The sequence below is a fragment of the Lagenorhynchus albirostris genome, chromosome 3 (genome assembly GCF_949774975.1).
Source record: "Lagenorhynchus albirostris chromosome 3, mLagAlb1.1, whole genome shotgun sequence".
In the NCBI taxonomy this organism is placed as follows: Eukaryota; Metazoa; Chordata; class Mammalia; order Artiodactyla; family Delphinidae; genus Lagenorhynchus; species Lagenorhynchus albirostris.
In genome coordinates, this window is record NC_083097.1 from 56863469 (window position 1) to 56889053 (window position 25585).

Below are 25585 nucleotides of genomic sequence, written 5' to 3' on the forward strand. Positions count from 1 at the left end.
ATAAGTGCTGCTAATAACATTTTGGTGTATTTCTTTCTACTCTTTTGTATATAATTTTTATAAAATAGGGGTAATTTTCATTAGTAGACCTGTTGTTGGAGAAGAGCAGGTTGTAGTCTTTTGTACAGGTACTTGTTAAAAATACAAAGAGGGAAAAAAAAATACAAAGAGGGTGAAGTGTTGGCAAGCAGGATTAGAAATGGATCTGATTTATGTTGGAGTTTCCACAGATGTACTGTGGTGATACAGTGATCCGTGGTGAATGTTACTGTTGACATGGTTTGCAAGTCGTACACTGATTGGGAACATTTAAACTGTATGTGTGTGTGTGTGTGTGTGTGTGTGTGTGTGTGTGCGCACGCACGTGCAAACGTGAGCACTCACATTGGCTTGTGGTGGTTCACAAGGCAGTATCTAACATAATGCAGGCAGATTTCCTAAAGGGGTGTGTTTTCTTTCAAGGTATTTTGATTACAACTATAGCCTCCAAGGGAGAATTGCAGAATTGGCCTGACCTCTTACCAAAACTCTGTAGCCTGTTGGATTCTGAAGATTACAACACTTGTGAAGTAAGGATTTTTGCTTCATATATAATTTTTCTTTTCTATTTTTCTTTTCATGTTTATTAGTAATATTGAGAAAAAATAATTCCTCTGAAACATATAACTTCAAAACTTAGAAGCCTAAAGTTACCTTTTTGTTTTCTGTTAGTGATCGTGTATCTTACTGTTTAAAGACCGTTAAGTTATAAAACCTCTTTACTATATTTCCTACAAGGAAATATCTTCTGTTCTTTGTATTTTAAAACTATTCTTGTGTGTGTGTGTGTATGTAATCAGCAGAGCAATTGTCAAGCTTAATCAGGTGAAGTAGTATTTTTTGAAGATGGACTTAATTAAATTTACCAAATTCCCAGACTGTGGGTACATTTTCAGTGTCTCTAAGTTGTTTTTGTGCCTCTTGTTGTATGGTATGTCTGAGGTATATGTAGTATAGTTTTTTGTTTGTTTGTTTGCGGTACACGGGCCTCTCCCGTTGTGGAGCACAGGCTCAGCGGCCATGGCTCACGGGCCCAGCCGCTCCGCGGCATGTGGGATCTTCCCGGACCGGAGCACAAACCCATGTCCCCTGCATCGGCAGGCGGACTCTCAACCACTGCGCCACCAGGGAAGCCCTGTAGTATCGTTTTAATTATATATTAATTATAATCTCTTGTTTGCCACTGATCAAATCAGTAACAACCTTTCCATTTGGGGAAATGAAAGGGAATCTGTATGGATTTTTTTCCTATAATTTCTTAATGAGTACCTTAACCATTTCTTTCATTAGCAGGCTTCCAGTTTGGATAGAAATCTGTTTTAAATAGAAATCATTTTAGGTGTTTTGCCTCTCTTAAGGCAGTGATTTATCTCCCTCTCAAAAAAGAGCAAGGCTTGGAGGCAGGGCAGGTACAAAAATAACCTAATAAAAAGGAATCAGGTGGTCTTTTTGACTTAACATTTTGTTGTCAGATCTGACTTGGGGAAGAGAGGACCAGGGAGAGGGAAAGCTAGCAAAAAGGAGTCTTAAAAAGTCACTCTTCTCCCTCCCTCAAAGAAAAAGAAAACAACCTTGCATTCTCATATATACATTTTCTAGTAATGCCTTGGAAGGTTACAGAAAAACTAAAATAATAATATTTAGCCATCAGGTAACAGTTGATTAAAATTTAAATAGTGCTTTGGTATAATGATAACATAAAAGGAAGCCAAAATTTTAAGCAAGCACTTTCCAAGAATAAAAAGTTTAAACTGATAATCATGAAATTGTGGAGCTACTAAGTCATACAGGATTCTTAAATTAACCTGTAGTGTAGAGAATAAGTCCCAAGATGCTGCTGATAGAATTATAAGCAGAGTAAAGTAGGTGGTTGAGGTAACTGGTAGGTTAGATATTATATACAGGAGCTCTCTAGGTAAGCCACTTGGTTGTAAAGTGGTTGTAGGGGAAATTACCAAATTGAATTGCCTGCCCTTTTAACAACTTTTGTCAATGAATGGTTTACATACAAATAATTTTTTGATGATAATTAAGACCTCCATTTGTGCTTCAAACAGAGAAGTGGTACAGTGGTTAAATGCACTTATACGTAAACATAGAGTTTTACATTGTTTTAACAAACTGGTATTTAATAAGAGAAAAATTACTGTTGACGTAAAATTGGCAAGAATACTGCAGAAGTTAAGTTTTTAAATTAGATGATATTATTTACAGTCCCTGACGATCAAAATTCTAATTCTAAGACATTTAATGCTAAAATTAAAATGTACCATTATATTTAAACTGAGGTTTTAAATAACTCAGTGGTATAATAAATTTCTTTTATAGCTGATGATTAAATGTATGGATTTTATGATGCAGGTTTTATGCAAACTGGGAACATTAATCCATACAAATTAGTGAATATTCCTCAGTTTGCTTTTAAAATGGCTTCATTTTTAATTCTAATCATTGAAATGTCTTTTACAGGGAGCATTTGGTGCCCTTCAGAAGATTTGTGAAGATTCTGCTGAGATTTTAGATAGTGATGTTTTAGATCGTCCTCTCAACATCATGATTCCTAAATTTTTACAGTTCTTCAAGCACAGTAGTCCAAAAATAAGGTATCTATACAGCCAATATTAAATTAATTTATAAACGGATACGAACCTGACCACTCCCTTATTTTGCACTACCTAGTATTTTTGCGATTGGCAGAAGATAACTGGCTGTTCTATAGAGGTGGACTTGATAATTGAAATCTACTCCTCTAATGACAGCCTGTGAAATGTCACTCTGCTGAAATTTTCGTTAACTATGACACTTCTCTACCATCTGCATGGTTAATTACATTTATAATGGTTAACAGTCAGGCTTTTAAAGTCCTTTGTGTGAGGCTGAAATTCAGTGTGTTGCAGAGCTTGTCGGGGTTGACACATACTGTGGAAAAATAGCGAGCATAAGGGGTTAGGTAGTGATTCACAGGTGTGTTATGCAGCACATTCTTTGTAACAGGCAGCAATTGTGCAGAAACCCTGAACAAAGTAAAGTAGCAAGGCTTTCTGAACGATCAAAGCCAAGATCACTTAAGAGGGAACAACAGTACAAAGTCCCTGGAGTTAGGAAGAAACCTTTTAGGGTGACAGAAGAAAACGATTTTGTAGCACAGTAGTAAATGAAGCTAGAGGGGTAGGGAGTAGCACATTACAGGGGCGTGTTTACGCCAGTAATCGGCACGCTGTGACCCGTGTGGCCAAATTCAGGCGTGACTTATGAGCTACAAATGATTCCATAGTTTAAAAGGTTGAAGTGGGTGGGTGGGTAGTAAAGCTGCCACAGAGGTCTTAGGTGGCCCACAAAGCTTAAAATATTTACCTTTTGACGTTTGGCAGGAAAAGTAGATTCCTACTGGAGCAATCTGAACAAGGATATTATGTGATCTTATATGTGTGTCAAACAGGTAGTGGGGTTTTGCATAATGGAAATTGGGAAACCAGTTAGAGCCTCTTGACATAGTCCCGATGGGAGATTATGGTTTGGACTAGAGGAGAAGTGGAGGTAGTAAGTGATTAGATTATGGGTATATTTTTAACAGTTGTGCCATTAAGAATTGCTATGGGATTAGATTAGGTATGTCAGAACACATAGGCTGTAGAACAGTCCGCATTTTCAGTTTCAGAAGGAATGCATACCCATTATTTTAAAATCTAAAATAATTCCCATTATGTCCCCATCCAACCTCACACTCTTGAGAGCGAACATGTCCTTCCAGACGCTTTTCCACTTTCTTAGTAGCGTTAACATATTGCTCCACAACCTGCATTTTTCACTTAACACGGAAAGAATGTGAAGGATATGTTTAATACATAGGGAATTTTGACTCATTCTTTTTAGGGTGTGTGTGTGTGTGTGCGTGTGTGCGTGCGTGCGCGCGCGCGCGTGTGCACGCATGGCTGTACATACACTGTAATATTATTATGGAGGAACGTTTAAATTCTTGCCAGTCTTCTGTAAATGGAGCAGAGCTTCTTCAATTAGTGTATTTTGAATTTTGTTTCTAGGTCTCATGCTGTTGCCTGTGTCAATCAGTTTATCATCAGTAGAACTCAAGCTCTGATGTTGCATATTGATTCCTTTATTGAGGTAAGATTTGTCCTCCCCCCACCCCACCTTATTTTTGAGGAGGTTAGAAACTGTTCATTGCATGTAGTTTTATTTTATAAATACGATAATTTATAATTATGAGCTGTCAATATTTAAATTATTTCTGATAGTATTAAAATTGGGTACAGTATAAACTTTGTGATTCTCGTTAACTGAAAATAAAAGTACTTTTCCTCTCACTGAGTTTTCTACTTGTGCAAACATTGATTATGGTATGTCTGTGTTTAATATCTTGATTATAAAAATTTCTACCTCAATATACTGTTCAAATTGCATATGGACATTAAATCTCCCAGCTCATTTGTGATATTAGAAACATGAAGAGGTTGAATAAACTTAATTTGATAAAGAATCTGAAGGTATAAATTAAAAGGATAGTACTTCTCTTTTTCCATTGGTTTTCAGTGTAAAATGAGAAGTTTCAGGGGGGAAAATTGGCTGTTAAAGCTCAGCGAGCATTTCTAATGGTACTTTTTAACTTTTTGATAAAAGCAGAAAGACAACAGGAGCATAGTTTTTTGGCCATTGAATCCTAAGCAGTAGAATTTCTTTTCAGAACTTCTGCTTGATAACAGCGATTGTGAAAGGATTATTAAAGTTCCTTTAGCACTTCACTTTTATTTTCATCAAATGAAATTTAAATAGTCTATTCCTTTTCAGCTCTTCTTTAAAAAAAAAAGTCCTTCAGAGACCATATTTCTGGTATTCCTGTTGGGAAATTACAAGAAAGAAGTGGGGGAAATTATGTCTTTTTTTTCTCATCACTTAAATTGACAAGCTTCTTCTAAACATCTTTTACCAATAGACTACAAGTAGTAGCCATTAGAATCCTCAAGCCATTTGAAAATTGAAATGAAAACATGCATCTTAAATACATTTTACTGAATACATACTGTGACTCAGGCACTGTGCTTGGTGGTAAGGATACATAAAGAAATTTTATGCTTCAAGGTGTTTTCAGTCTAGTTTGGTATAGAGGGTAGTGGACAGTATTAGAAGTCTGCAGTAAGACTGCCTGTGTTCAAATCCCAGCTCCACAGCTTAGTAGCTTGTTAACCTTGGGCACCTTATTTAACTGGTATTTTCAGTTTTTATAAAATAAAGCTAATAATAGACTTACCTTGTTGGATTGTTAAAAAAGGTATTGGCTAAAAATAAATTGGAACAGTGCCTGCTACAAAGTAAGCACTCCACGTGCTAGCTACTGCTATTATTTTTAGAAGCAGTAGTAGTTTTTGTTGTACTTATAACAACATTAGTGTTCTTCTCTCGTGACTTATTAAAGAGAACAGTAATAGACATACCAGCATCTTATACAGAAATATAATTTAGAATAAAATAAATTCTTTCTGAAAATAAAAATTCCACAGGTCCATACTCAGCAAGTGGAACAAGAACGTTTCCTGACATTTAATGATATTTTCCATTAGTGTTAAATACCGTATTAACACTTCTGTGCTACTTGGTAATCCAGTAAGATTCACCCAGTTCTTCATCCTGTAAGAGTAGTAAACCTCCAGAGGAGGCGCCTGACACATGGTAGGCTCTCAGTAACTATTTGCTAAATCAATAACTGGTTAGTTTTCTTCAGTCACCAGTGTTTTTATCGGGGGCTGAAATCATGCCTGCTACATGTGCTGGTACTGATGAAAAGTGTATTGGTTACTAATACTTGGCTATAACATACCTTGGCAAAGCTGGGTATTCATACTTAAGAGAACATCATATTTCACGAAGGATTTATATGCGCAGCACCTGCTGGAAAAACCGTATTCTTTCTGACCATGTAAAATTAAAAGAGCAACTACAGAGTTTTGAAAGCCTCAGAAGTAGAGATAGGACTTGGAGAAATGAAAGTTTTAAAAATGCTACTACAACAGTACTTCACATATTGTCACATTTGATATTTAAATTTTTCCATTGTCTTACCCGTTTCTTGTAATATGATTTCAGGTTCATCTCTCTGGAGATGTTTCTGTGGTCCTGGGAAGAGACAATGAGACGCATTGGATTTTACTTAATTATTTTAATCCTCTTTTTACTGCTTTCAATATGTGTGTGTATGTTGTGTGTAAATAAAGTAAAACCTCAGGAGTGAGATAGGGAAGGCTTAATTGTTTTTTCTTCTGACATCTCCACTTGAACCTCTGCAACAGACAGCTTTTTCTAGTGGAGGCTTGTTGGTATAATGAAATGAGTGTGGACTCACCCATGATTTTGTGAAAACCAAATTCAGATTCCCCCACTTGCTAGCAAGTTATATAACGTCTAAACTTGTAAAATTGAGTAGCAGCATCTTAGAGTTGAGAAGGTTAATTGAAACAGTATTGTTCATTCCCACTTTTTTTTTAAACCTTGTAGAGAAACTTAACAGCATAAAGCATAAGATCGATTGCTACTATTACCATTTTTTCAATAGTTGACTCAGTGAACGACAGCAGTTTAGGGTCACATTGTTGGAAACTCAGTGTATATTTCCCAATTGTTGGTGCTTTTATAGAATGTATGCCTATTAAGAATCAGTATTGGTAGGAATAATCTCTTAACAGACAGTAATTTTGAAGAGTAAATCAAACTGTATTTTAATGATTATCTCTAATTCTGGGTGATCTGGGTGAATGCTCCTATGTCCTAGTGACATGGTTTTATTCTCATAAACTAAAGATTACTTCAAGATGCAACCACTCATACTCCGAAAAATGGCTTTAGATCATTTACCAAAATCATAGTTTTTGGCAGTTATCATCCTGCGTCTGTCTTACTTTATAATCTAATGCTATAAAGTATTAGTAGGGCCAGTTAATTCATAAGCCTTTATCTGTACAGTATCTTCTTAGGGTTTCTTTAAATGTTGCCACCTTGCAGATTTTTGGTTGTTATGTATAAATCTTTCTAGTATGTTGGAATACTTAACTAGAAGAAAATATTTCTTGTGCAATAGAATCTCTTTGCATTGGCTGGTGATGAAGAACCAGAGGTACGGAAAAATGTGTGCCGGGCACTTGTGATGTTGCTTGAAGTTCGAATGGATCGCCTGCTTCCTCACATGCATAATATAGTTGAGGTAATACAAGCAGTTTAAAGGCTTTCTCCTCATCTTCCCCTCAAGAAAAATCTTGGGCACAAAACGTGTAGTGTGAAGCCACTGTCTTCCAATTTATTTGTCACATTTGTTGCGGGGGGGGGACTATAAAAATTAGTTATCATCTTAAAGTTAAAAATTATCTTTATGGCAATCTTTCTTTCATGAGATATAAGATGTTATAGAGGGGAATGTTGTTTAAAGGAGTAGATAGCTTTTAACCAGTGTAACTAAGAAATATTTAGGTTATTTGTTATTTGATATGGGTTAGGCCAATAAAACTATAATACTTAAAAGAGTTTGTTTTTGACCCGTTAACTGGTAAATTGATCTGATCAACTTTTGATTTATGGTAACAGTGGTAACAATTTCTGAATAGAAAATACGTAACCATTATAGTGAGTTCTAGCAGACCATTTAGATTTTAAAAGGCTCTCTTTCAGTCCTTATGTGATTAAAATAATTTTACTAGGATATTGTAAGTATGTTGAGCACAGATAGTTGTAATTAAAGGAAGGAATACATAATAACATAATTATTATTAGGACAAAGTAATTTGTTGGGCAATACTCATTATTGCTACAGTCATACCTAGTTTTCATATTGCTGAATATAGTTGTACTTAAAGGATGGCATCTAAGACCAGTTAGAAGAAGGCTAGCATTCATGATGTTCAGTAACTCCCTTTCTAAAACATTAGGAAAGGTAGTTGTAGTGATAAGGATATGTAGAAGCAAAAGATGGGGATAAATTACTTTCCCTCTGATAAAGATATTCTCTCTGTAAAGTGTTTAGAAGAATCAGGTGAGGTTGGTTGAGAGTTTAGTGAGAGTTTGGGGTTAACCAGAAAGTTAAGAAAGACATATAATCATTTGCCACGTCACAGCTGGGGAACCTAATTTACGAGGCTACAGTTCTTTCTTCAGCAATACCCAGCATAGTAGTAGAACATGGTAGGGGCTAGCCTGTCACAGCAGTTGTGTTGCTGTATTTTGATGTGTGAGATGTTTCATTCAAGAATTCATCACTTGACCCCAGATTCAGTCCCAGGTACATTGGGAATTCATGCCTTTGATTATGTTTATTTTGTTTTTGCATGTAAGGTTTTTTTTGAGGGGGGGGGTGGCCACGCTGTGCACCTTGCGGAATCTTAGTTTCCTGACCAGGGATCGAGCCCAGGGCCCTGGCAGTGAGAGCGCCAAGTCCTAACCACTGGGCTGCAGGGAATTCCCGGTATGTTAGATTTTTAAAAGAAGGGTAGATTTGGATAGATTTGGAGATCAGAAATGTACCTCCAACTTAAGAGTGAATTTGGCTTGGTATGTTCAAAGGACATGAAGGACATGATAAACCTATTTTATTGGCAACTAGAAATTATATAGTTGACAAAGAAATGCCACTACTTTTTTCCAAATTAAAAAAAAATTAATTTTTGTAATTGTATAATATCTATATATCTTTTTAAATATGTGGAAGTATATACAGTTGACCCTTGAACAACACAGGTTTGAACTTCATGGGTCTACTCATTCCCAGATTTCTTTTTACTAAATATGTACTGCAGTACTACACAACCCAAGATTGGTTGAATCTGCAGATGAGGAACTGGATACAGAGGAACCGTATATATAGAAGGTTGGCTATAAGTTATAGGTGGATTTTTGACTGCTTGGAGGGTTGGCATGCCAACCTCACTGTTCAAGGGGTAATTGTAATTATAAGACAGCTTGGGTGGTTATGTTATAAAAATGATTGTCCATTTTATGAACAGTTTAATGGTGTTTTTTATTTTGATGCATCTATGAAGACAGTGTTTGAATATTAATACTTTTTAAAAATCTCAGTGGTTTCATGAAACAATATACGCCTATATAGAAGCAGATAAATATGAATTGGACACTTTACATTAGGCAACATTCTAAAGCAGTAGTGCTTAAGTTTGGCTGCTTTTCAGAATTGATTAGGAAGCTTTTTTTAAAAAATCCAAAGCCTAAGTCGAGAACCACTGTAAAAGTGCAAGACCCATAGTAAAGGACCGTTAACTTGCTGAAATTAGATTAGTTTTATTTTAATTGTATGATTTAAACTGATTAATACTAAGCCTCCTTTGTTTACAGTACATGCTGCAGAGGACCCAAGATCAAGATGAAAATGTGGCTTTAGAAGCCTGCGAATTTTGGCTCACTTTGGCTGAGCAGCCAATATGCAAAGATGTACTCATGAGGCATCTTCCCAAGTAAGTGTTCCTTCTTACAGATACTCCCTTGTTGTTAAATTTAGCAGTGATTCCTCATTTTCATATTTTTAGGTTACATTCTTATGCCATCAGGTAATGAAGTTCTAAAGAAGTAAGACTTAATTTTACTGATGCTATAAGTAAAGACATTTTTAAAGAAGCAGTTACTTTTGTTTTCTAAATTACATGAGGGTGGTTTATGCAGAATTATAACTAATTTTGGATAATCCATGGCACAATTTTTTATAATCTTATAATTTGACTATGGGGTCTCATGGATTTCCTACTAGTTGTGATGCTATGCAATTTTTGGTCAATCTATTGTTATGCCTATTTTTAACCCAGTGAATGCTGTTAAATCAGTTATTTTTTTTAATATATTTTTTCCAGTCTTATTGAGATAAGTTGAATTTGATATAAAACAGCATATTAGTTTTACGTGTACAACATAATGATTTCATATATTAAAGTCAGTTACTTTAAAAAGTAATGCTCATGTTCTTTTGAAAATAAAGAAAATACAGGCTCATAAAAGAAAATTAACATGTAGAAAACTTAAAATGTCTTGGATTTCCACCCCCTTGAGTCATCATTGTTAGTATTTTTGGTGTGTTGTCTTTTAATGTTTTTCTCTGTTAGTACCATATACCAAATGTGATATATTCAGAGTGTTTTGGGAAGAAATAAATTTGGTAGTATGTACGTGACATCTGGCTATAGTTGATGCTTAAATATTTGATTTTACTATTTTGTGGTTGGCTCTTTTCAGTTATTGTAAGTTGTGCACTTTTCTCCATGTCATTAGTCTTTAAACTTTCAGTACTGTTCCATCATGGTGTGTGTACCATGTATATATAATCGACTCTTCTTCTTTTGTTGAATGTTTAGTTGTTTGCCCTTTTTTTTTTTTAACTCATAAATAATCCTGGACTGAGCATCTTTCTTTGTCCATAAGTAGTGATTTCTTTCAAGTAGAGTTCTTAGAAGTGATTTTTACCAAGGTCAAAGGGCCTGAGCATTTTAAAGCGTCTTCATAAATATTCCACATAGTTCTCTAGGGAAGTTATACCAGTTTACACCCCACCAGCAGGGTCCCATCTTGTCACAACTTTTGCAATCCATTAATCATAATTTTTCCAGTCTTAGCCCTCTGGATGAGCAAAAAACAAAACCGTTTGTTTTAATATGTTGTTGTATTAGTGGAGTCACATTTTTTTCAGAAGTTAGGGTACTTGGATATTCTTATTTTCATGTAGTCAGTTAAGTTCCTTTTCTTTTCCAATAAATTCTTTCCCTACCGAGAAAACAAAGCCACTTATGTCTTATTCCAGTCAATCTAGAATTTATTTGGGAGTAAAGTGCAAGGTGATGTGCTAAATGGATTTTTCCCCCCTTAGGAAATTCATATATTAATTATTCTCTTCTCCCTGATTTGAGATTGCAGTTTTATGATATGCTTGTTTCTTACCATAGGATCATATAATCCTAAAAGTTATATAAACAGACATTCTTATAAAACTGAAGAGATTTTATTAATGAAAACCTAAGCTGTAACATTAGGAGATGATAAGAGCAGTTATAGGTTGGTGGTCTCTTTTATTACCCTAATAAAATCTAAACATTGGTAAGCAATGAAGAACTTGGTAGCAGGCTAAAAGATCAGCAGTTCCCATTTAGTTGTGTGCTATGTGCGAACATTAAACAACCCATTCCAGTGATAAATGGATTTGATTTATATGTCTTCCAAACCACTGGTTTGGGAACCATTTTTAGATTAAACAAGACTGCTTTTATTTTTGGTTCAAATAGTGTATTGTGAGGATGGGAAAATACCAACATCAGTCTGATCCGGAGATTAAAAACACAGTAAAAGAACTGTTTTTCCTAGATCTGTTAACCAGATTCTTGTTTAGTATGAGCAAAAAATGTTTGCTGAGGAATCAAAATTGTTAATGTGATGAGATCTTTCTTATTAAAATGAATTCACATAGAAAGCATTAAGGTAATAAAGAGTAAGGTTAAACTCTTTTATCTTTCTGGGCTGTGTCGTGTATTCTTGTTTTTTCTTTTCCTTTTTCTGTTTTTTTTTTGTTTTTTTGTTTTTTTTTAGCCAGTACTATGCTCTATTGATTATTGAACATTTGCTAATATATTTTGTTATCTGGTAGAACGGGTCTTCTTTTTTTCCCCTGAATTATTTTTTTTCCACCTTTATTCTTGTACATTAATATCTCCTGGGGCTTATTTATGAATTAATCCATGTAAAACAACTAACCCAGTGCTTGGCATATACTTAAGTACTCAGTAAACATTCATTGTTGGTATTAACATCATTGCCTTTCCATGATGTTGCGTTAAAATTCTCTTCTTGTTTTCTACATGAGGCTTCAGGAGAAAGCTTCTTAAGAGTTAGATTTGTTAAAAAATAATGATCTGCTTTGTATGACTGGAATTTGTCAGACACATGCCATATTGCCACGTGGTCACAGTTAACTCCAATATCTCTTTCCTACCTCACTTTTTGACTTTCCCCGCCTTATCAGTCCCCTATTTCCTACACATCTTCTTATTCTTTCTCTAGCGGGCACAGATATCATGATCCACAAATCAACAGTACTGACCATAAACCTCCAGCTGCCCCCTGCTCTGGATTAATCGAACTGTCTTTGCTACTTCTTAAATACTGTTGGGAAAAGTTACACTGCTAGGAGGATTGGTGGCTATAGAAATCCATGGTCTTCAACATCAAGTGGACCCTTCATACCATCTGCCAATTTTTCCTGTTCCAGATCAGCTTTTATTTTCCATTCACCAGAGCAACTATTTGATACATTTATCACTCTTCTGAAGTTCTCTTCATTCAATTTGAGCACTTCTGCTTTGTAGGGAAAACAGGTGACCCTTCACGTTTTCCCCAAAACTTATAGATACATTTTCATGTGAATTATCTTCTTCCTAACCAGGCTTTCTATTTATGGTCTTGGATAGCATAATTTTTTTCTTATCCTTAGGGACCTCACTCTATCAAATAGATAAATTCTCTCTTTAAACTTTCCCTCTCTGCTGCCTTAACTTGTTAGCTTGCTGCAGTTTCTTTCATCTTAAAAAGATTCAAAGAATAGATGGGGCTCACTGTCTTTACTTCTTTACCTCACCTCAGGTGAACTCTTCAATATTTTATGGTCTGCCATCCATCCTCATCATTTTCGTGAAATTATTGACAGATATCATAAATGATTTAACTGTTGGTGATCCAGATGGAGTTGGTTCTCTTGCAAGATCCCTGTAGCTTACACAGTATGGTTCTGTGTATTATAATTTTATTTAGTTATGGTATACTAGCTATAATGTTGAATTACTACCATTAATCTATTTTAGAATTTAGAAGGACTTTGAACATGAAAGTTTGGGTCGCTCATATTTTCCTTTTTACAAATTTGAAATCCCACTGCTTCCTTTTTACTGTTAGTATTCCTTTGGTTAATGAGGGCTTGCAAAATTACCTCATTGAAAGTAGAGGTGTGCTTAACATTGGTTTCATACATATTTATTTAGTGTGTCTTAAAGCATGTGACTATTTCAAGTAAAGCCACAGCAAACACTGAGGACATTAATGTGGACAGAGATTTTTACATCTGGGGTAAAGAAAGGAAATTTACTTAACATTTATGGCCTTGTGGAAATAATATTACCTCTCTGAGCTTTAGTTACTCGTTTGTAAAATAGGGATCATGATACTTTTCTCACTAGGTTATTAAGAAGGTGCTTTATTAATAACCCCACAGCTGGTACTCATGAGTATGAGTTTCTTTTGCCTATTCACACTTTTTCCATGCCCCCCAGAACAATGAAAGGTAGAATTTGGAAGCAGTGGACTGTGGACATTGTAACGTGTTTCCAAAGTAGTCTCTCATACCTTTTGTCCTCAGTAGACTCATTTCAGTGTGTATGATTGGACAGTGAGGAAACAAACCAAAGTTTAAGAAAGCTGTCCAAGATAAAACCATCATATCTACAGAAGGAACTGAAATTAGTATTTTGACCTTTACTTAACATGTTTTGATATATTTTTTTTTAACTAGTCATCATAAATATTTCAGTATACCTGGAATTCCATGTTTACAGACATTATGGTTCCCTTTTGGTGACAACATAATATTTCAGATTAGATACAATATTCTGATTTATTTAACTATTTTCTTATTGGAAGTTTAAGTTCTTAATGTCTTAAGAAGTTAGAATTTAAATTTCCAAACTTTTTATCAGACTATGATAACCTTGTCGGTAGAGCTCTTTTTTTCCTTTTTGATTTATTTCTTTTGGATTAATTCCTTTAAGTTTACTGTTTTTATATTTTAAACACTGTCATCTCTTTTATTAAAAGGAATACAAATACTGAATGTAGGCTTATTGTAAAAATGTCACACCATTTAGAAATAAAGTAGAAGATGGATACCGTCCCTTTTTAGCCCACTCACCTCTCTGAAGACAACAGTTTATTGTATAGCCTTCCTAGATAGTCTCTGTATATAAGTTATTGTATAGGTAATCTAATTTTTTAAATAATTTTTATTGGAGTATAGTTGATTTACAATGTTGTGTTAAGTATCAGATGTACAGCAAGTGAATCAGTTATGTGTGTGTGTGTATATATATATATATATATATATACGCACACATATATATTTACACACACACACACACATATCCACTCTTTTTTAGATTCTTTTCCAATGTAGGCCATTACAGTGTATTTACTAAGTAGCGTTCCCTGTGCTATACAGTAGGTCCTTATTAGTTATCTATTTTATATATAATAGTGTGTATATGTCTATCCCAATCTTCCAATTTATCCCTGTCCCCCTTCCTCCCTGGGAACCATAAGTTTGTTTTCTACATCCCTGACTCTTTCTGTTTTGTAAATAAGTTCCTATGTACCATTTTTTTAGTCTCCATATATAAGTGATATCATATGATATTTGTCTTTGACTGACTTCACTCAATATAACAGTCTCTAGGTCCATCTGTGTTGCTGCAAATGGCATTATTTCATTCTTTTTGTGGCTGAGTAATATTCCATTGTATATATGTACCACATCTTCCTTATCCATTCCTCTGTTGATGGACATTTAGGCTCCTTCCACATCCTGGCTATTGTAAATAGTGCAGTGAACATTGGGGTGCGTGTATCTTTTCGAATTATGGTTTTCTCCAGATATATGCCCAGGAGTGGAATTGCTGTATCATATGGTAGCTCTATTTTTGTTTTTTAAGGAACCTCCATACTCTTCTCCATAGTGGTTGTACCAGTTTACATTCCCACCAACAGTGTAGGAGGGTTCCCTTTTCCCCACACCCTCTCCAGCATTTATTGTTTGTAGATTTTTTGATGATGGCCATTCTGACTGGTGTGAGGTGATACCTTCTTGTAGTTCTGATTTGCATTTCTCTAATAATTAGTGATGTTGAGTATCTTTTTATGTGCTTTTTGGCCAGCTGTATGTCTTCTTTGGAGAAATGTCTGTTTAGATATTCTGCCCATTTTTGGATTGGGTTGTTTGTTTTTTTGATATTGAACTGCATGAGCCGTTTGTAAATTTTGGAGATTAATCCCTTGTTGGTTGCTTCGTTTGCAAATACTTTCTCCCATTCTGGGGGTTGTCTTTTTTTGTTTATGCTTTCCTTTGCTGTACAAAGGCTTTTTTAAGTTTAATTAGATCCCTTTTGTTTTTGTTTTTATTTTCATTACTCTAGGAGGTGGATCAAAAGAGTCTTGCTGCAATTTATGTCATAGAGCGTTCTGCCTGTATTTTCCTCTTAAGAGTTTTATAGTGTCTGGCTTTACATTTAGGTCTTTAATCCATTTTGAGTTTACTTTTGTGTATGGTGTTAGGGAGTGTTCTAATTTCACTCTTTTACATGTAGCTGTCCAGTTCTCCCGGCACCACTTATTGAAGAGAGTATCTTTTCTCCATTGTATATTCTTGCCTCCTTTGTCATGAATTAGGTGACCATAGGTGTGTGGTTTTATCTCTGGACTTTCTATCCTGTTCCTTTGATTTATTTTTCTGTATTTGTGCCAGTACCATACTGTTTTTATTACTGTAGCATTGTAGCATAGTCTGAAGTCAGAGAGCGTGATTCCTCCAGTTCCATTTTTCTTTTCTCAAGATTGCTTTGGCTGTTTGGGGTCTTTTGTGTTTCCATATGAATTGTAAAAGTGTTCATTCTAGTTCTGTGAAAAATGTTATTGGTAATTTGATAGGGACTGCATTGAATCTGTAGATTGCTTTGGATAGTATAGTCATTTTGACACTAGTGATTCTTCCAGTCCAAGAACATGGTGTATATATATATCTCCATCTGTTTGTGTCATCTTTGATTTCTTTCATCCATATCTTATAGTTTTCTGAGTACAGGTCTTTTGCCTCCTTAGGTAGGTTTATTGCTAGGTATTTTATTCTTTTTGATGCGATGGTAAGTGGGATTGTTTGTTTAATTTCTTTCTGATCTTTCACTGTTAGTGTATAGGAATGCAAGAGAGCTCTGTGTATTAATTTTGTATACTGCAACTTTACCCAGATTCATTGATGAGCTCTAGTAGTTTTCTAGTAGCATCTTTAGGATTTTCTATGTAGAGTGTCATGTCGTCTGCAAACAGTGACAGCTTTACTTCTTTTCCATTTTGGATTCCTTTATTTTTTTTTTCTTCTCTGATTGCTGTGGCTAGGAATCTCTCATTTTTATCTTAAATGGAAATATGCTTTATGTGTTTTACACGTAGAGGGCTTTTTGTTTTTTCAACTTTACTTAATTTGTTTGTTTGTTTGTTTGTTTTTGGCCATGCTGCATCCAAAAATAAGATCCTTGCAGGATCTTAGTTCCCCGACCAGGGATTGAACACTGCAGGGCCCTAGCAGTGAAAGTGCAGAGTTGTAACTGCTGGACTGCCAGGGAATTCCCAACTGTAATTTATTTTTAACCAAGCCCTTAATGATGGAAATTTAGATTGTTTCCATTGTTCTTGTTCTTGCATCAGGGAACATTGGTCTTTAAAAATTGGGAATATTTGTTCATATATTTGAGATAAATTCTTAGGGGAAAAATTGAAAAAAAAATTATTGTTTTTATTTCTAAGCAGTCTTGATAAGTAAGCTATCTTATCCCCACTAAGATTCCATCCAGTAGATCCCATGCATGAGTATTTAAAAGGCCTGAGATATATATTGGGAGTATTCATCATCTGAGAAGGGCAGACAAAGAACATGCTATAAGGCAATATTAGCAGTGGTGGTTGTTGTATTGGTATTATTAGTATTCATGAGGTTGTTAAGACTTTGAGATCTTTAGATCTTTGTTTCACGAATTCATTTCTTTATAGGTTGATTCCTGTGTTAGTGAATGGCATGAAGTACTCAGATATAGATATCATCCTACTTAAGGTAAGGAAACTATTTCCTGATGAATAGGGAAGATTATTTTTATTGACTTAGTAGATCTTTGGATTTGACTAACAGAACATTTATTTAGAGTAGGCCCTATGTAAATAGGCTTTCTGTTATATAGTATGCTATGGAGTTCAAAGATAATGCATTTGGGTGGTAATAGATTCTAGCTTAATTGGAACTAACTAGACGATGACACTAATAGAGTTCGCATCCATTTCCTGTTAATACAAATTGTTCGGAGTTTATTTTAAAATATGTTAAATACGTTCTGATCTTGATTCAGATACTCTAGATTATACCAGCTGGTGGGAAACCATATAATGTGGTTTGAAAGTGCCTGATATCTAACATGGGTTATGTGATAGCCTGTTCTCCCCTTCACAAAGAAATATTTTCTGCCCAGGGGAGTGGTTCTTAATGAAGAGGTATACAGTTGACCCTTGAAAATGGGATGTTAGCAGCATTGACCTTCAGCTCAGTCAAAAATCCCTGTATAACTTTACAGTTGGCCCTCCGTGTCCATGGTTCCATATCTGCAGATTCAGCCAACCATGGATTATGTAGTAGTGTTAAGACTTCATTTATTGGAAAAAAATCTGCATGTTAGTGAACCCGCACAGTTCTAACCCATATAGTTCAAGAGTCAACTGTATTTCAAAATAATATGCATAACCCCATCTGAATATTCTCATTCTTTCACTGATATACATATTAGCTTATAATGAATATAACCAAAATTTTCCTTTAAAAAAAATATACAGGGTGATGTTGAAGAAGATGAAACAATTCCTGATAGTGAACAGGACATAAGGCCACGTTTTCATCGATCAAGGACAGTGGCTCAGCAGCATGATGAAGATGGAATTGAAGAGGAAGATGATGATGACGATGAAATTGATGATGATGATACAATTTCTGACTGGAATCTAAGTAAGTCAGAGAGGGAGAAGCACAGTCGCTTGCTTTGCTAACAGTTTTGTTGAGAAATAATTCACATACCATACAGTGCCCTCATTGCATACAGTTCACATACCATACAAAAGGTTACAGTTGAGTGGCTTTTAGTGTATTCACAGAGTTGTGCAACCATCACCACAGTAAATTTTGGAACATTTTTATCACCCCGAAAAGAAACCCTGTACCCATTAGTAGTCACTCCCATTTTCTTCCAGTTCGCTAGCCTTAAGCACCGACCAATCTATATTGTGTCTCTAGGAACTGTTCTGGACATTTCCTACAAATGGAATTATACAAAAAGTGGTCCTTTGTGACTGACTTATCTGTTCATCATTTGATGGACATTTTGTTTCCCCCCTTTGGCTATTGTGAGTAATGATGCTGTGAAGTTATGTAAAGTTTGATGTGTAAACGTAAGTTTTCAATTCTCTTGGGTATATACCCAGGAGTAGGATTACTGAGTCATATGGTAACTTTATGTTTAACCTTTTGAGGTACTACCAGGCTGTTTTTTAAAGTGGCTCCACCATTTACATTCCCCCCAGCAGTGTCTTAGGGCTCCAGGTTCTCCACATGCTTGTCAATACTTTTTGGTTGTCTCTTTCTGTTATAGCCATTCTGGATGTGAAGTGATAATCTTATTGTGGGTTTGTTTTTGTATTTTCCTGATGGGTCTGCTCTTCATTTACTTGTCATTTTATTCCTTAAAAAGACTTTATCTCACACTGTCATTTCTCAAAGGGGTATATATTTTGTTTGATACTGTGAAATAGAAACATTGACCATAGAAAACAACTTTTCCTGTTTTCCTAACATAAACTTATTTTTTTGTGTGATAATTTGCATGAATATTGATTATCATGCAATTTTCCAAAATTATATAAATTGCTTTTGTCATATTCAGACTTACAAATATGCTTTTTAAAATCTTGGTTTTCAACCTTACTTGCAAATCCACATCATATATTAAGCCTGCATTCTGGGCCACATACTAATTAGATAACTTTGGGGAGAATCTAGACACCTGTGTTTTGCTTTTGCTTGCGTGCTGGTTTTTAAATCTTGCTGCTCTAGTTCACAGCACATTTCACGTTTGGGGCCATGTAATTCTTTGTTGTGGGATCATCCTGTCCATTATAGGATTTTGAGCAGCAGCCCTGATCTCTGCCCAGTAAATGGCAGTAGCGCAGGAGGTGGGGGGAGAACACACACAAAATTGTGACAACCAGCAGTGTCTTGAGACATTGCCCAGTGTTCCTTGGGACACAAAATCACCCCCAGTTAAGAACCATGCTGTGATTCAGAGGGTTGAGATTTCTAGTAACTAACCGATAGAGCAATTAAGGACATGAATCATCAGCCTGAACTCTGTAAATTATTTGGAATTATGCTGATTACTGCCCATTTAGTTTCCTATAACTAACGGTTCCTTAGAGTGACTAACGTGCCCAGCGCTAGGCCAAGGACTTTGTATGCCTTTCACATTTAATCTTTCCAACAGCCTTGGGTAGGTAAAGATACTGCAAAAAGAGAAACTCCCTATGGTTAGCTTAGCTAGTACTGGTGGCACATGTAGTTTTGGAACCCAAATCTCACACAACAAGAGAACCCAAGGTCTTCATTACTACCACAGAATTACTTCCCAGTGTATTCCTACTTTAAGGTTGGTGGGGAGCATGCATTAAGATTTAATGTAGATAACTGCAAAAGTAATAATGTGTGTTGAATTGGGGGGGGGGGAATACTTCCTTTTCACATCCCACCCATCATTATGTTCTTCCAGAAGTTTTTCTATGCAGATACAGAAAAACGGGTATACGGGCTTAACCAGCTTTTGTTTCGCTTCGCTTTCTTGCACTTCATAGATAACTGCATTTTTTATAAACTGAAGGTTCGTAGCATCCCTGCACTGATCAAGTCTGTTGGCGCTATTTTTCCAACAGCATTTACTCACTTTGTGACACTGTCACATTTTGGTAATTCTTGGAATATTGCAAGCTTTTTTGTTATTATATTTGTTAGGGCAATCTGTGATGAGTGATCTTTGATGTTACTGTTGTAATCGTTTTGGGGCTGTGTGAACCATGCTCATATAAGATGGCAAACTTACTAATTAGTAAATGTGTGTGTTCTGACTGCTCCACTCACAGCCGGTCCGCATCTCTCTCCCTCTCCTTCAGTGTCCCTGTTCTCTGAGATACAACAATATTGAAATTAGACCAATTAATAACCCTTCAGTGGCCTCTAAGTGTTCAAGTGAAAGGAAGAGTTAGTTGCATGTCTCTCACTTTATTTTGTTTTTGGCTGCGTTGGGTCTTTGTTGCTGGGCGCAGGCTTTTCTCTGGTTGTGGTGAGCGGGGGCTACTCTTCGTTGCAGTGCGCGGGCTTCTCATTGCGGTGGCTTCTCTTGTTGCGGAGCACGGGCTCTAGGCATGTGGGCTTCAGTAATTGCAGCATGCAGGCTCAGTAGTTGTGGCTCGCGGGCTCTAGAGTGCAGGCTCTGTAGTTGTGGCACACGGGCTTAGTTGCTCTGCGGCATGTGGGATCTTCCCAGACCAGGGCTTGAACCCGCGTCCCCTGCATTAGCAGGCGGATTCTTAACCATTGCACCATCAGGGACGCCCCACGTCTCTCACTTTAAATCAGGAGTTAGAAATGATTAAGCTGGGACTTGAAGCCCGTGAACTCCAGCTACTGAAGCCTGTGCACCTAGAGCCCATGCTCCGCAACAAGAGAAGCCACCACGATGAGAAGCCTGCACACCACAGTGAAGTAGCCCCTGCTCACCGCAACTAGAGAAAGCCTGCACGCAGCAACAAAGACCCATCGCAGCCAAAAAATCAGTCAACTAATTAATTAAAAGAAATGATTAAGCTTAGTGAGGAAGGCATGTAGAAACTGCGGTAGGCCAGAAGCCAGCCCTCTTGGGCCAGTTAGCCAAGTTGTGAGCAAAAGAAAAGTTCTTGAAGGAAGTTAAAAGTGCTACTCCAGTGAACACACAAGAACAAAACAAGCAAAACAGCTTGAATGCTGATAAGGAGAAAGTTTTTGTGGTTAACCAGCCACAGCATTCCCTTAAGCCAAACCTAGTCCAGAGCAAAGCCCGAACTCTCTTCAATTCTCTGAAAGCTGAGAGAGGAGAGGAAGCTGCAGAAGAAGAGGTTGGTTCTTGAGGTTTAAGGAAAAAAGTCTTTATATCTCCATAACATAATGCAGGGTAAAGCAGCAAATGCTGATGTAGAAGCTGCAGCAGGTTATCCAGAAGATCTAAGATAATTAATGAAGGTGGCTGCACAAAACAACAGATTTTCAATGTAGACAAAAGAGCCTTCTGTTGGAAGAAGATGCCATCGAAGACTTTCATAGCTAGAGAGTAGAAGTCAGTGCCTGGCTTCAAAGGGCAGGCTGATTCTTGTTAGGGGCTGATGGAGCTGGTGACTTTAAGTTGAAGCCAGTGCTCATCTACCATCCCGAAAATCCTAGAGTCCTTGAGAATTACACTAAATCTACTCTGTGCTCTGTAAATGGAACAAGAAAGCCTAGATGATAGCACATTTGTTTATGACAAGGTTTACTGCATATTTTAAGCCTACTCTTGACACCTACTGCTCAGAAAAGATGATTTCTTTAAAAATATTACTACTCATCGACAAAGTACCTGGCTACCCAAGAGCTCAGGTGGAGATGTACAATGAGGTTCATGTTTTTTTCACATCTGCTAACACAGCATTGATTCTACAGTCCATGGATCAAGGAGTAATTTCAGAAATACACTTTGTAAGGCTATAGTTGCCATAGGTAGTGATTCCTCTGAAGTATCTGGGCAAAGTAAATTGAAAACCTTCTGGAAGGGATTCACCATTCTAGATACCATTAAAAACATTTGTGATTCATGGAAAGAGATCAGAATATCAGCATTACATTAACAGGAGTTTGGAAGAAGTTGATTCTTCTTAGGGGGTTCAAGATTTCAGTGGAGAAGGTAACTGCAGATGTTGTGGAAATAGCAAAAGAACTAGAATTAGAAGTGGAGCCTGAAGCTGTGACTGCATTGCTGCGTCTCATGAGAAAACTTTAATGGATGAGGAGTTGCTTCTTATGGGTGAGCAAAGAAACTGCTTTTTCTTGAGATGGAATCTACTCCTGGTGAAGATGCTGTGAAGATTGTTGAAATGACAACTGAGGATTTAGACTATTACATAGTGTTGGTTGATGAAGCAGCAGGAGTGTTTGAGAGGATTGATTCCAATTTTGAAAGAAGTTCTCCTGGGTAAAATGCTGTCAAACAGCACTGCGTGCTACAGAGAAATCGTTCACGAGAGGAAGAGTCAGTCCATGCAGCGAACTTCACTGTCGTCTTATTCAAGAAACTGCTCATAGCCACCCCAGCCTTCAGCAGCCACCACCCTGATCAGTCAGCAACCACCAACATCAAGGCCAGACCCTCCACAGAAAGATTACAGTTTTTCAAAGGCTCAGATAATGGTTAGCATTTTTTAGCTATAAAGTATATTTTAGTTAAGGTATGTACATGGTTTATAGACATAAAGCTATTACACACTTCACTAGACTGCAGCATAGTGTGAACATAACTTTTATATGCACTAGGAAACCAAAAAGTTCAATTGACTCGCTTTGTTTTGGTGGTCTAGAACTGAACCTGCAATATCTGAGGTAGGCCTATGTCTTCTTTTTAGGAGGGAAGGCTGATGTTCTAGAAGTGAAATCAGATCATATGTACTCTGCTGATTCTTTTCCATATATCATGCAACTCATTCTGTGTCAGTACATAAATATTTCATTCTGTTTCCTGGCAGTATAATATTCATATGAATGGGTCTACCATACAGTAAGTATAACTAAGACCCTTTTAATGAGTAAGGTGTTATTTCTCGCCAACGTAACCGCTTTATTTTAAAAAAAAAAAGAGGCAGTCGTATACAGGATTAAATATCTTCAAACTTTGTAGAGGTAAAAAAAAAGTTGTACATACAACAAATTTTATCTGTATATAGATACAGATAGATTTATAGATATATAACTATAAATGATAATGGAAGTTAATGTAATGTCTTTGAATTAAATATTTCCTTAGGAAAATGTTCTGCGGCTGCCCTAGATGTTCTTGCAAATGTGTATCGTGATGAGCTTTTGCCACATATTTTGCCCCTTTTGAAAGAATTACTTTTTCATCATGAATGGGTTGTTAAAGAATCAGGCATATTGGTTTTAGGAGCAATTGCTGAAGGTAAGTCTAAATCAAACTTGAACTGTAAAGTCCTCAATAGGTGCTAATGTGACTAGGCTACTTTAAGGACTTGTTACTCTATAAGCAGAAACTGTTTACGTACTTTGCTGTCTTGTGTTGCTAATAAGACTATTGAAGTAGGTGAGACTATGATCCACATTAACCTTAAAAACGATATTTGAGTCTAAAAGCCATCTTAGGATAAGTTTTTACTTTGAGCTAGTTAATTATTATTAAACAACCATAGACTTACTTATAACCCCAGCCAGATATTTTGCAAATGCTTTTGTTATAATAAAGAGAACAGAAAAAAAAAGAGAGAACAAAATGAGAGGATTCTGATGTCAGAAGCATCCCTGTTGCTAGAAAAATAACTTCTATAGGTAAGTGTAAGAAACGTAAGTCGTGTCATCATCCTCTATAAAGGATCATTATTCTGTCCTAGCTGTAAACATCTATCTACAAGAAATTGAAGCATTTTACAGGCATTTTTGAAAGCCATAATTTCTGTAGCAGAAGTAAAATGAGCTTTCCTAACCCTACTGAAAGATACTTAAAGAGCAGTTAGCGCTCATTTCAGTTATTTCTTTAAAATAATTTTGGAACAGATTATTGCAATATATTTATTGGAATGGAGATGATCTGAATATGTTTCATGGATGCACGTATCAGTTTAGTATTCAACTGAAATAATTTTGTTTTAACCAAATTTCAGCACTTCCTGAAATAGTTCTGTGGTTTTTATTCCTAGGTTGCATGCAGGGCATGATTCCGTACCTACCTGAGCTCATTCCTCACCTTATTCAGTGCCTCTCTGATAAAAAGGCTCTTGTGCGTTCCATAACGTGCTGGACTCTTAGCCGCTATGCACACTGGGTAGTCAGCCAGCCCCCAGACACGTACCTGAAGCCATTAATGACAGAACTGCTAAAGCGTATCCTGGATAGCAACAAAAGAGTACAAGAAGCTGCCTGCAGGTGAGACATTCTTTGTTATCTGTATCTTTGACCTGATGGTTTTATAAATCCAAATGAGACTCTACCTAGACATCCATATTTACTGTTTCTTCACATTTTTTTTTCCTTAGTGGCTTTAACAGTGGCATCATCTTTCACCCTAATTCCCACACAGATATCTGGAGTGGAAGTGGCAAGGGTCCTACTCTTGAAGGAATAAAAAAGTTTGAGCAGAGTGACATTATTAGTTGACAGGTCAACTGTGATAACAAGTTGCCACATGGTGATTCAACTCCAGTAGCCACTCTATCAGTTGCATTTGGGGCTGTCTCTGTTTTTACATCAGATCAGCAGTTAGTTCCATTACTACCAGCATTTCCGTTTTCTGGAACAAACCTTCATGTTCTAAAAAGCCTTGCCACCTAATGTTTATAGTTCTTAACTTTACAAATAAAATTGCTTTTACTGTTGACTTTGTTAATAAGAAATAGCTGTTGAAAGAGAGGAAAGTAAATTTCAGTGTAGCTGGACTTTACCAGATCTGAAGCAAAAATGTCTGGAAGAGTCCTAATTCGTAATAATGTGAAAGAAAGTTAAACAAGGGAGCTTTGGTAATTAATAGCACTCAGTTTTTTTTCAAGCGGGGGGAGGATACCAATTATGCTTGGTTTCCTGTAGATTATTCATTCAGCAAGTTTTTTTTTTTAGTTCTCTACTAATTGTTAGGCATATATTAAATGCCGAGCTTACATTCTCTGCGTCTTAAAATTTACAGGCTAGTAGGGTATACTGAACAACTATATAATTATAATTTGTGGAAGGTGCCATGAAGGAAATAGATATACCTCAGTGTTAATGAATAAGACTTCAGTTAACAAATGGCTTAAGCCTGTCATTTTAGGAAATTCTTACCTGGCTAAAACAGAAGAAAATAACCTTAATTTTACAAACGAAGGGCCAGATACACCTTAAAGTCAAGACACATTTAGGTATAAATTGAAGTAATTGCCCTGAGGCCCTGGAGTTTGTTCATTTCTTGTATATTTGTCCTAAAAAATAAGCTTCAAATAAACAAATGTATAATAACAAATGCACTGTGCATTCTAATGTATAGTGTGGAGCCTAGAGAAAATTTTAAACTTTACTGAGGAATAATTGACAAAAATAATTGCATATACTTGAAGTGTACCACATGTTGATTTTGATATACGTAAGCATGGTAGAACAGTTACCAAAATCAAGATCCTATAGAACATGGGTAACTCTTTTTTCTGTGAGAATGCTTAAGATGTACTCAGCAACTTTCAAGTATACAGTGCTGTGTTAACTATAGTCACCATGCTGTACATTAGATCCTTAGAATTTATTCCTTTTTTTCTTTTTTTTGAATTTTTTTTATACAGCAGGTTCTTATTAGTTATCTATTTTATACATATTAGGGTGTATATGTCAATCCCAATCTCCGAATTCATCCCA

At 36.1% G+C, this 25585-nt stretch overlaps 1 protein-coding gene across 1 annotated transcript in view; it reads left to right on the forward strand.

Moving 5' to 3' along the window:
- Positions 1 to 25585, forward strand: part of TNPO1 (transportin 1) — an 85897-nt gene that overhangs the window by 43698 nt on the left and 16614 nt on the right. Inside the window, exons 5-14 of the mRNA XM_060146314.1 lie at positions 463 to 569; positions 2509 to 2642; positions 4080 to 4161; positions 7124 to 7246; positions 9382 to 9500; positions 16882 to 16942; positions 17710 to 17878; positions 23001 to 23153; positions 23905 to 24130; positions 24456 to 24462. Of these exons, the coding sequence (XP_060002297.1) occupies positions 463 to 569; positions 2509 to 2642; positions 4080 to 4161; positions 7124 to 7246; positions 9382 to 9500; positions 16882 to 16942; positions 17710 to 17878; positions 23001 to 23153; positions 23905 to 24130; positions 24456 to 24462 (1181 nt within the window). The remainder of the gene's footprint in view (positions 1 to 462; positions 570 to 2508; positions 2643 to 4079; positions 4162 to 7123; positions 7247 to 9381; positions 9501 to 16881; positions 16943 to 17709; positions 17879 to 23000; positions 23154 to 23904; positions 24131 to 24455; positions 24463 to 25585) is intronic.